The following is a 12519-nucleotide window of genomic DNA, read 5'->3' as shown; positions in this document are numbered from 1 at the left end:
GAGCAGACACATAAAACACACACACACACACACACACACACACACACACACACACACACACACACACACACACACACACATAATTCAAAATACTCTATGTCAGCTGTTATTTGGTAAACTAACATGTGTACTAAACTACTGTGTACTAAGTTCCATGTAGTAATAGATCTGGATTCTAATTTTTACTTGCATATGAACAATATCCTAATGTGTGTACTATACTTATAGGTCACATTACATATTGTGGTGATTTGATACTCTCTAAAGCAATAGTAAGCGAACTATAGAATGTTAACATCCAACTATATATATATATATATACTGTATATATATATGAAAGCACTAAAAAAGCTACTAAGGAGGGTGAATAATACAGATTTAGATGAAAATCATAATTTGCTTTGCAGATTGTTATTGTGTAATGAAGGAAATAGGGCTCTAAAACAGTTGAAAACAAACATCACCACAGTATGAATGAAATTCATATTGTGCACAAAGTGATTATTCAAAAACATCTCCCTCTATCATGATTCATGAACTGATCGGAATAAAACTAATATGAAAAAAAGAAAGCTACACTCATTTCTATCACCTAAAACAGAATCACTGTAACACCTAAAGCAGTGGTTTTAAATCCTGGTCCTGGGGAACCACAGCTCTGCACATTTTTATTTCACTTATTCAACACACTAGATTCAGATCATGAGCTTGTTAGCTGAACTGAACTGTGTAAGATAAGAGAGACACACAAAATATGTAGAGGAATAGGTCCACATGACCAGTATTTCAAAGAATAGTTCACCAAAAATAAAAAAAAGAATCCACAAGTAATCCACACAAATCGCCTCAGGTTACGTATGTAACCCTAGTTCCTCGAGGGAATGAGACGCTGCGTCGAGAAACGCTAGGGGAACGCCGTTCAGCGTGACGGGCTCTGAATTTCGTGTGTAATCAGACCAATAGATGGGCGAGACGTCACGGCGGGTGACGTAATGACCAGGAGGCTATAAAAGCACGTGCGGTGAGACCAGCGTCAGCTCAAGGAGTGAAGCAAGCGCTGGCAGGGACGCCGGAAGGCTGGCACCGAGACGCAGCGTCTCGTTCCCTCGAGGAACTAGGGTTACATACGTAACCTGAGGCGTTCCTCTTCAGGAACTCGAGCTGCGGTTCAGCCATTTTCTCGGCGGGCCATTCGATATTCAGTTTGGCCACGGCACGAGTTACCACCTCCAAAAGCTCCTCATACTGGGGCGACTGAGGGGGCGAATCCTCGTCGACGCCCACCACATCAACCTCCTCGGAGGAAGACAGGCGGAGCGCCGAGCTCGCTCCCCGGGGGGGGAAGTAACTGCAGAACGGGCTTCCGATCCCGGTGAGCGAGCGCTGGATCTGGCGGGTGAGGACGAAGATAGGGACTCGCCCGTCTCCATTCCCTCCGCCAGTTCCAGCTGTGAACCCCATGAGCGTAATCGCCGTTCCGCCTCGGCGGAAGCGGGACCCGCACCGCAGGGAACACTTGTGAAGGCACCCTCAGCAAAGAGTGCCTTGCGAGAGCGGAGAATTCCAAGTATGAGTCACCATACTTGGCCACATGTCACTTCACTTCATATATATATATATATACAGGGTGTGATTAATTAACACCTAAAGATAGATGTTTGATTAAATTTTTTTTTTACAAAAGTACACTATGTAAAAAATAATAAATGCATCTTGTGAAAGAACATTGTAGCCGGAGCTACTTTGAGTACTTGGCATCCTGCTTGGTCTAAAATAGTCCCAATATAAACACTTATTATAGGCATACCTTAGTCATTCAGACAAAGACAAAAACACATTTTTTCACAACATACAGAACTACCACATATTGCAATAAGTTTGATTGCATCATATAATAATTGCTGTTAATAGTGTTCATCGTCTGTTTGATTACGTCTTTAATTGATTTTTCCGTACATTTCTGCCATATGTACATTAACTGACAGTCACCACTGATAAGCTACCACTAAATATTGTAGAAACTTAATTTGCTGGAAAGTTGCTTTGCAACGATTTGTATTGTGAAAAGCGCTATACAAATAAACTTGAATTGAATTGAATTTTAGTAGATGGATTCATGATGTACTCGCTCATATCAAGTTTAAATTTTGAACAAAAAAGTTACATAGTGTACCTTTGAAGTCTTATAGAAATTTACTGTTAAAAATTGCATTTTCAATAGCAAAATGAACCCATTTTATATAATTTATATAGACCCTAATTTGATAGTCATTTATGTTGTGATGTACAAAGGAATGTGAAAGACATGTGAGAATCATTACACTAAAGCAGAGGTCCCCAACCACTGGGTCGCGACCCACTACCGGGCCATGGAAGAATTGCTACCGGGTCGCAAGTACGTTCTGGGAAAAATGTGTATAGATATGACACTCTGTTAATTATTTATGTTAATGATTGTTCTAATTATTCTGTATTTTCTTTGTATGCCATTGATATGGAGTGGCAATTTGACAATTTCATGTTAAATAAGTAAATGAAAGATTGCTCTGATCTGTCACATTTGCACGGATCGCAGTTGATCCGTAATACGTACGGATGAGACCCTACCGTTCGGCACGCACGTGATTCGCAGATTAATTTGCCAATTTACACGTACAAGCAATTTTAAACCACAAGAAGATACGAAAGAGAGCTCAAATCGTTACTCACATGCTGTTCTTGCACACAATAAAAGCGCGCACAACCATAGAGACGGGTTTCAGACAGCACGGAAATACCGAGTTGCATATACATACACATACAATTAGCCTATGTCAAAAACCCTTCACAGCATTGTCATTCTCTGTGCTTTAAATATTTTTTTTTCTTGCTTATCCAAAAAATAGTCTGATCTGTGACGCAAAAAATAAAAACACAATATAATGCCTTGAACCACTATATAATGCTTGTCTAATACTATATAACAGCCTATACATACATATATATATATATATATATATATATATATTAGGCTTGTACAACAGCCAATAGTTAACTCACTCAAGACAAATAATTATTTTACAGAATGTTAATATCATGCTTTGTTATTTTACAGAGACATTCTCAGTAAGTTAAGTGGAAAGGTGTCTGGTGCAAGACAACATATTTTAATTAAACTAGACATCTTACATTTCTCAAGTGTCCGGCTTGTCTGTAAAGAAAAAAAAAAAAAACAGGAGAAGATTCAGTTGTATACATGCTATGCAGTAACAGATATATACCTATTTGTAGCTTAAAACTGCCAATTTACTATCTGTTTTCATGCTATTTGACACCATAGCTGTCTGGATGCTGACATTACCTCTATGACAGCTGGCAATATACAGCAAGCAATATATATTTCTGAGAAAATGTGTGTAAACCCTGTGGAATGATCTGTAATTTATGCATGAATGACTACTAAAACATTTTTTTTAAATACATTTAAGGAGTCATTCATGAGATTCTAAGGGTTTCAAAACATTTTCAAAACATTACTGTTCACAAGTAATAGAGTTACTAGTACTACAACTAATAATTAAAGCCAGCAAGAGTGGAGCCTGGAGTTTTGAACTGAGATAATGGGGGAAAGCAAAGCACATTTTGTTAATTAAAGTGCAAAATTGCAGTTACCTCCTCATCAGGTTCTTGATCTGAATCTGACTCCTTTGAGGAGAAAAAAGCAGCAAAAGAGGAAGAGATCGCCAGAAGGACAGAGGTACAAGAAAGACAGAAGGGGACAGAGAGAGCAGGCAAAGCAGTTATCACAGCAACAGAACATGTCTGAGGCCAGCCAGTGAGGTGTGGTGTTACAGGGGTTAAACGCAACAGAAATGCATAAAAGCATTTATCAGTTATTAACCCCAATACACTAAAATAATAATAATAATATTAAATAAGGTAATACAATGAAGAAATAAATGGAAAAGATGGCTCCAATGACGAGGCCTTGCAAATAACCACAACAATGAGTTGTGTAATAGACCAATTAAATTTTGTGGTGCTTCAACTATGTCTGATAAAGTTAATCACAAGTTAAAGTTTATATAAAACTATGTAGATACTGTGGTCTGAAACACTCATATAATGGCAACAAAATGAACATAATGCATGCAAACCTGCCATAAACAAACAATCAATCACAAAAAAAAAATATGAAATTTCACTGGACAATGCATTTTGCAGCTCTGTAATGTTAGTAATAGCATATGTCATGAACTTACCTTTGAGTAAGCTGGCAGGGTGATGTTTAAATTGCATATTGCACTATGAGTCAAAGTCCTATAATATCTCGGCTCTTTTGTGAAGGACAAACGTCCACAAGGCTCTTGAGTGTTGTCTCGTATCTACAAGAGATTCACCAAGTGTGCAGTTAAACCTTTGTATGGATCCAATTCTAATTCTTCAGATATATAAAGGCCTCATAGTTGACTTACTTTGATAAAAAGAGCCAGTCGATTCTCTTTAAAGGCATAGAAGCTGAAGATATGATGCTGGCCACTTTTTGTTAGAGGAACCAGGTTTCCAAAACAGTCTACATAGATTGGCTTTCCTTCTAATACCTAGGATGTAACATAATAACAGTCTCTATGATAAAAACCCATTCAAACATGTGTGTGTGTGTGTGTGTGTGTGTGTGTGTGTGTGTGTGGAGGTTGGTCAACCAGAATAGCTGATAACACAAGACTTATGACACAAATTAATCATTAGTCTAGTTGGGTCTAGTCCAGCAGTATGTCAATCTAAGTCATCTACCTAGTCTACACTGTAAAAAATGACCGTGAATTTAACGGTAAAAGACTCTAAAAATGCTACAGTAAAATCCTGTTAAATGGTTAACGGTAAATTCCCCTACTATATACAGTGAAAAACTGTATTGGACATTACATGTATTGGACATTAATTTTACGGTAGTATACCGTTTTTGGAAGTGAAAAAGACTGTATAATTTACAGTGAATAACCGTAAATTGACATTCCCAGAATTCCCTGCGTTACATTTCAAATTTGATGTTTTTTTGTTTAAATAACTATGTTTCTTCTTAGTTTTTTCTAATCAGTTTTGTATATTAGGGTTGTGTGTTACACCTAATGTTGTTAAATGAATGTTTATTGCATTATTTCAGTTTCATGTTTGTTACCATGATGGTGTTTGGTGTTTGTGTGAATGACACTGTGCACCTTCTATATATGTTATTATTTAAAAACTGCTTGCGATGGGCTTTGGTTCATCATGTGACTTTCACATCAGCATCTGCATTTGGTGGTTATCAGTGTATTACAAATGTACAAAATGGATTTCAGTACTTCAATAGGTTGGTTAACATTAACATTATATCAGTTAATGAAATTATGGTATTTAACTGTAAATTTAAGTAAAAAAAGTTGTTTAGCATGCAGTGTACAAGTATTAAAATAAATACAATTATTTTTTTAATAAAGTATTTTCTGTATTTAAAGAGAAATGTCTTTCAAGTTAAGACTCTGCCTACATCCAGTGTTTTAATCCCGTTACCTTACTAATAAATGGTGATTTCAATGAACTATTATTCTTGGTGGTCAACAAAAGTAATATAATTTCAGAGATGATAATTATAGCCAGTTCAACTGATTGCGAGATGATTCATTTGATCAGCTGTATGTCATCTTAAATTACCTGTAGTTTAAATGCTCCCTTACAAATATGAGACATGCTTGAAGCTGCTGTAAACCCGTAAGTGTAACAAAAGGGCAGTCTATTCTGTCAAGTTGCGCCAAGTTTCTACACTTTACAACACTTTACACTTAATTTTTACAGCTAACACAGCAGCTGTGAAAAACTATGTAGAATTCCAATTCCGAACAACAATTCCAATTAGTTAGATCAATTAACGTAAGTATTCATGGTATTCTGTTTATTAGGAACAACTCTTTATACGTGGTAAAAATCACTGCAAACAGCCCAATAAGGCTTTATATAAAAACTTTTCATATGTAGTTTCTTGGAATGCTCCAAATGATTGGAACCAGCTGATAATTACTTCCTTTCTGATAATAACTTCCTCCTTCCTTTGATGTGGTCTCTCAGCTTGTCGATCACATAAACCAGTCACATTTTTTCCAATAATAACGCGTTTAAAAGGTGTGTATAATTGAAATCACTTCATTGAAATAAACTCCAAACCAATTACCATTCAAGGAAAACTGGTTGGGAACCATGGTTTTAGACAATACTAAGAAATATCTGACTGGACTGCACTTAAGCATATTAACAAGAATCCAGAGTAGCAATACCTATGACTCACCTCCACATCTCGGCTACGTGCCACTTCTGTGAAGTGCTCTTGCTGCTCCAAAGTTTTGTCCATTTTATCACCAGTCATACAGAAACAGCGTAATCGAGCCTCAATAGGGTCATGTGTTTTGGCAAAGATGACGAATTTGGCCATGTAAGGTACACAGATGATCTCATGATACACCTGAGTGGCGAATTTCACTGACTCCTGCACCTGCCTGCAGTCTATAAGCCAGAATCTGATGATGAAAATATGGGATATATTAGTGCTTATTTTAATTAATTAATTAATTTATTCATTAATTAATGTATTGTTTGTATGTGGGCTTCAATGAGGATTGGCAGTTAGAACAGGAAAATTTGTCATTCAAAATCAAAGAATAAACTTGTTGCGTCTTTTCCAATCAAAAAGACAAAATAGTGTACATGAATTTTAACATATATTGAGTAGTGCTCCACCAGGCAATGCTTGTAGAAAAAATACCTGGCAGACACGTTTGTGGTGAAAGACACACAGTCATTGGTGAATGTTAATGGTGTAGTCCCAGTGATATCCTCCCATTGAGCAGGAGTGGTCCCACCTAAACATGCAAAAATCATCTTTGGTTTCAAAATTCAAACATGTTTTTAAAGTTAGCAACAATATTTTTGGTATTTTCAAAAGATTTTTAATGGTTTTCTTGATCTTTGTTTTGTTAGTCTCTGGTTTGTCTTCTTATATTTATTTTTATATCATGCCATTTTTTTTAAGTCGTCTTCCCCGCTGTAAACTGTACAGACTGTACAATCATCTTCCAAACAGTAATTTTAAGTGAAGATTCAGGAACTACAACTACAACTGCACATTCTAGACATATAATAGGAAGTCATGGCCTAATGGTTAGAGTCGGACTCGTAGCCCATAGGTTGCGAGTTCGAGTCTCAGGTCCGGCAGGAATTGAGTGGGGGGAGTGAATGTTCAGCGCTCTCTTCCACCTTCAATACCACGACTGGTGCCTTGAGCAAGGCACCAAACCCCCAACTGCTCCCCGGACGCCGCAGCATAAATGGCTGTGTGTTCGGGTGTGTGTTCATGGTGTGTGTGTGTTCACTGCTGTGTGTGTGCACTTAGGATGGGTTAAATGCAGAGCACTAATTCCTAGTATGGGTAACCATACTTGGCCACATGTCACGTCACTTTTTTTTATTATATAACCAGAAATTGGTAAGTCTTTTTCATTTCAAATCAGAAGTGCGTCATGATGCTCAGTACAAGTAGATTATTCTAGGCTCTACACAATGTCCTAAATGACTTAACCCATGCCACTGGTTGTAGTGCTACATTGTTACACTTAACCTATGAATGGCTTACTTCCTGTGTAGTTGTCTCTGCATATTGATTAAGAATTAATACGCTTTTAAGGCATATTGTGCAACCTATAGAATGAAGAGCATTTTGTTTTGTTTCTGTATATTCCTGTGTACTTTCTCACCTGTGATGCTGCATAGCAAACGTAATGTAGGAGTATCTCCACCTCCGAAGCCGCCAAGGATTGGGTCAGTGGAGCTCTTCGGGACAGGGATGGTCATGGTTATGGGTTTATGGAATTTCCTCCTCCGCGGTTCCAGAGTGACTATAGGGCTGAATGTGGCTTTATTACCCAAATTCTTCCTCACTACATCAACACACGTTGGTTGAGCCTGGCCAAAAAGCAAAGGCAATAATGAATACAACTATCACAATGATAGGTTCAGAGCAAATTAATAATTTAAAGTAACACATTGTATCTCATTGTCATCTGTTCAAAATGTGTTTAAATATTGTGACTGTTACCAACAGAATGCCTGTGATTGCTCATCAGCTCAATTACATAAGATAGCACTAAAATGTCATTTAAAAATAACTATTATGTAAATTTGACAACTTGTAACTTTTGTCTTAAACTTTTAAGTAAAAACAAAAAGAGAGTGGCACACTGAAAGTACATTGTACTATTTCTACTATAAATTTAATTACTGATTATTAAAACCAAGCTTAAACTCTGAAAACTAGTAGAAATCAAAAAAAATATTGTGACATTAAATGGATAGAAAAAAAGATGACTGTTATAACATTATTATAACTTTAACATTATTATAATGTTATATAAAAATGAACAGCAGCAACTGATAAATAAAATCAAATCGATAACTAAACTAAAATACAGCTGTGTGCACTATGGTTCTACATTGTAATATGTTTTATTTGATCTCCATGCTACCTGCAGGCCAACACGGATGCGTTTAGTGAGAGCTCCCTCTGGGAAGACAGCCTGTACTTGAGGGACCACTGTGCTACTCAGAATTCCACCTTCTGGACCAATGAGATTACTGTCCTGCTTAATTCGTGACACCACAGCAAAATACTGTGGAAAGTCCCGAGTGATAATGCGACAGATTCGCTTTCTCTCCAACTCTTCTGGTGGGTCCAGTCCTAAAAAAAATTAAGATGTAAACAATGTATAGGGCAGCCAATGAGAAAGGGACCATTCAAATGAGTGAAAATGGAAATAGTTTAGACCTGCGTGACTATGTTAGAAAGAAGGAAGGTTATCATTTGTATTGGTCATATTCATGTTATGCTTATATGTTGATTATGTGTTTGTTTGTTTTTTCTCACCCTCATTCATGCCGTTGAGGATCTGGTTGAGCTCTTCTTCTGTGTACTCACAATGATGCTCTTTCCAACTCTCTCCCGTTTCACTGCGTAAGATCACCAGCTCCCTCTCTTTTCCTCTTAGAGCCGCAAAGTGAGGGATCTCCACAATCACCAGCCTAACGCCCAGCAGGAAGTTAAAGAATGTTATTCATAAAAACATGTATAAATGTGTGTGTTTATGTGTTTTGAATAAAATACTTATGTACAAAGTCTATATATGTACTAAATCATCTACAGTTAGGCTAATATATTTTGCTCTGAAGTCACTGTAACAAATGGCCTTGAGAGGCTTGCTGTTTTAATATAATGAAACTGGCACAATAATATACAGAAATGGGAACGATAAATGTCCTATTATATTTACTTTTCTCTTGTTCAGTAATGGTAACTGCAAAGATCAGCAACAACTGGATCCAATAAAGTCTATATCATGTAGACTATACATAAATAATGTGTATTATATTGTCTTTTTATTGTTTTATTTCATTAGAATGTTAAAAAAACACACACAAAAAGAACATTTTTAAAAAGAAAGTTTATGAAAAACAAATGGACTTGGTTTTCTATTCGTTTTAACTTCAGAGCTGAAACACCTTGATATGCCCAGATATATCTTGATACAAGTCTAGATACTTGATTAAAATTCTACTGGACATGCCTTCAAGACTATGGCCTAAATAAGTGAAAACTTTTACAAACATACTATAACATAGCTGCCATATATAACAATATTCATGTTATGTTTATACCTAAAAATTCACACAACTGAAACTCATGCTGCAACAAAAGTAGCTCAGCAAATGGCAAAAAAAGAAAAGAAAAAAAGATGAGCATAAAAAGCTGCGTACAAACATTCATTTAAAGGAGCAAAAGGAAGCACATATAGATGACTTAGAACAACACACTTCACTACAAATAGTATGACTAGGGAATGGTTTTTTGGTCATGAATTTCCCAAACTTGTGAAATTTTGATGATGAAGTACACAAGTATATCTATAATTTGTTGATCAGTTTCAACAAGTTTGGAAACAATCATGAGTAATTACGACTAAAATAAAAAAAAATGACACTAGGGTGCACCTATGGTAACATACACTACTATACAGAGCCACTTTACAATAAAAGCAGAATACAACCAAATACAACACAATTAAAAAGGAAGATCGTGTGAAAGGAGAACGTAGGGAGTGGGACTGGCATCCATTGGTTGTTTTATGTGTCACTCCTACCCCAGAAATTTTGTCCCTGGTGGGCCCAGTTGCAGAATGCGGCTAACCAAACTCTCACCCTCATTCAGAGGGGGCGGGGCAGTAGGGAGGTGGAGCTTACTGTCATCCAATAGCAGCAGTGAGAAAAGAGAGCATAGGTGGCATATTGTCGAGTTTGCTTTGTAGATCCATTTCCATTTAGAATAGAGTTTTATTTTTTCTGACAAAAAAAGTCACATTTTAAATTCCTCTTTGTATTGAGTAGCTAGTAAGAGTACATTACCTTGTACCATTGTCTATAGGATTATGTAATACATGTGATTATTTTGACACTGCCTCATTAATTGTCAAATGCTAGTATTTTCTTCTTATTATATTATTATTATTATATATTATTTTGTTGGTGATATAAATGTAATCAGCAACTACTATTGTGATTATTTCCAAGTTAGGGTCAATGGTAAAGGCCAGTTCCCTTTCAGTCAGTCACGTTCTACGTTACGTCAGTCGTGACTGACGAATTGGGATCTCGCCTGAGAGCCCAATCCCCTTCGAGTGAAAACTAAACAAGCCAATGACAGTTGGCGTACGTGTTTCGCCAGGTGCACCCCGCCCCGCAGCGCGGGTATAAAAGGAGAGCGCGTGCAAACGCACATCAGCTTTTCGCTTCGGAGCTGAGCCTTCTACTAGGACGAATCTCCACGAGTGTCTGTAAAGAAACAGCCTAGCGTTGGTGTTATGGCGTGTCAGCGGGGGTTGTCTCTCTAAAAGAATGTTTCCAGTTTTCTAAAAGAGCAAATATCTAAAAGAGCTCCACGAGCGACGGGCGTCTTTTTAAAGACGGTCATGATCGCTGTGTCTCGTGCTTGGGCTTACAGCACGCTGAAGCAGCGCTCATGGATGAGTCATGTTCTCAGTGCGGGAACATGACCATCGCGAAGTTGCGGTCTAGATACCTCCTCATTAAACAGGGGGGGGGGGGGATCCCCCTTGCCATGCCCCGTTCTAGCTCCTCCGGTTCTCGGAGGGCTACTTCGGTTCATGGTCAGGGAGATCGGAGGATCACGGTGAGAGCTTCCCCGTCGAGTACGTCTCCGCTGGCCTCTCATTCCCCTAGCGCATCGCACCACCTGGGGTTCCCGGACGAGTTTGCTGGTTCCTCGGACAGGGCGGGGCCCAGCATCTCGTGCAGAGTGCAGGCAGATGACAGGATGTCGATCGCTGCATCGGAGGGTGAGCTAGGCTCTGGAGATGAGGATTCGGCTGCGCTGCCTCCGTCAGGAAGAGTGGCGTTGCCCGAGTCAGATCCAGAGCTGACCGCTATGCTTTCCCGGGCTGCTGAGAGTGTCGGGCTGCACTGGAGGCCTCCTCCTTCTCCCGAACGCTTGAGGCTGGACGACTGGTTCCTGGGGGCGCAAGCCGGTCGTCGGCAGCCGCCTCCGGTTCCATTCTTCCCGGAAGTGCATGAGGAGGTTACTAAGTCTTGGAAGGCACCTTTTTCTGCCTGAAACAGACTTGGTGCCTCCTCCGTCCTTACCACCCTCGACTGTGGGGCGGCCCAAGGGTATGTGGACATCCCCCCCAGTCTGCAGCTCTGCCCGCAAAGCGCCGCCGCCTGGAGGGGTGGTCCACGCCTTCTGTCCAGGACCTGTAAGTTCTCGTCCGCTCTGACGGCTAAGGCTTACAGTGCTGCTGGACAGGCCGTTTCCGCCCTGCACGCCATGGCCCTCCTGCAAGTCCACCAGGCCAAGGCGTTGAAGCAGTTGCACAAGGATGGTGCTGACCCAGGTGTGCTGCAGGAACTGCACACTGCGACGGACCTCCACACGGCCATCCCCTCTCCTTTCGCCGGTGGGCAGCAGGGTTCGGTTCAGGGACGCTACGCCTACTCACGAGCCTCCTGCCCAGCCGTGGAGCCAGGTATACCGGGTTTCAGTCACCCCGTTCTGCTGTCAGACCTTCAGCCTGTGGTCAGATCCTGCCATTCTTCGGATGGGGGTGTCCCTAGGGCAAGTATCCAGGCATGTTGTTGTGTCAACAGATGCCTACACCAGGGGCTGGGGTGCCATGTGCAATGGGAATGCAGCTGCGGGGCTCTGGTCGGGGCCCCGACTGCAGTGGCATATCAACTGCCTCGAGTTGCAAGCAGTATATAGCAGACATCTGTAGAGCTGCCGGCTGGGCGACGCCTAACATGTTTGCGAGATTCCATAATCTCCGTGTACAGCCCGTGTCCTCTTGTGTACCGGATACGTGTGCTTTTCTGCTTCTCAGTTCAGTTCCCCATGGAGTACTCTGTTGAAGTTCCTCCCGCACCCTCAGCGGTCAGGCGTGGCGGGGC

The 12519-nt window shown here is 39.8% G+C and overlaps 1 protein-coding gene across 1 annotated transcript in view; it reads right to left on the bottom strand.

Annotated features, from left to right (window-relative positions):
• Positions 1 to 12519, bottom strand: part of LOC107561528 (ankyrin-2-like) — a 168761-nt gene that overhangs the window by 16097 nt on the left and 140145 nt on the right. Inside the window, 10 exon segments of the mRNA XM_016245991.1 lie at positions 3169 to 3190; positions 3652 to 3684; positions 4242 to 4364; positions 4455 to 4580; positions 6302 to 6530; positions 6776 to 6872; positions 7764 to 7971; positions 8532 to 8743; positions 8930 to 9084; positions 10200 to 10298. Of these exon segments, the coding sequence (XP_016101477.1) occupies positions 3169 to 3190; positions 3652 to 3684; positions 4242 to 4364; positions 4455 to 4580; positions 6302 to 6530; positions 6776 to 6872; positions 7764 to 7971; positions 8532 to 8743; positions 8930 to 9084; positions 10200 to 10298 (1304 nt within the window).

This window comes from Sinocyclocheilus grahami, unplaced genomic scaffold, assembly GCF_001515645.1.
Source record: "Sinocyclocheilus grahami isolate Dianchi unplaced genomic scaffold, SAMN03320097.WGS_v1.1 scaffold777.1, whole genome shotgun sequence".
Classification (NCBI taxonomy): domain Eukaryota; kingdom Metazoa; phylum Chordata; class Actinopteri; order Cypriniformes; family Cyprinidae; genus Sinocyclocheilus; species Sinocyclocheilus grahami.
The sequence above is the reverse complement of the archived record's forward strand: the minus strand, read 5'-3'. Positions and strand labels throughout refer to the sequence as shown.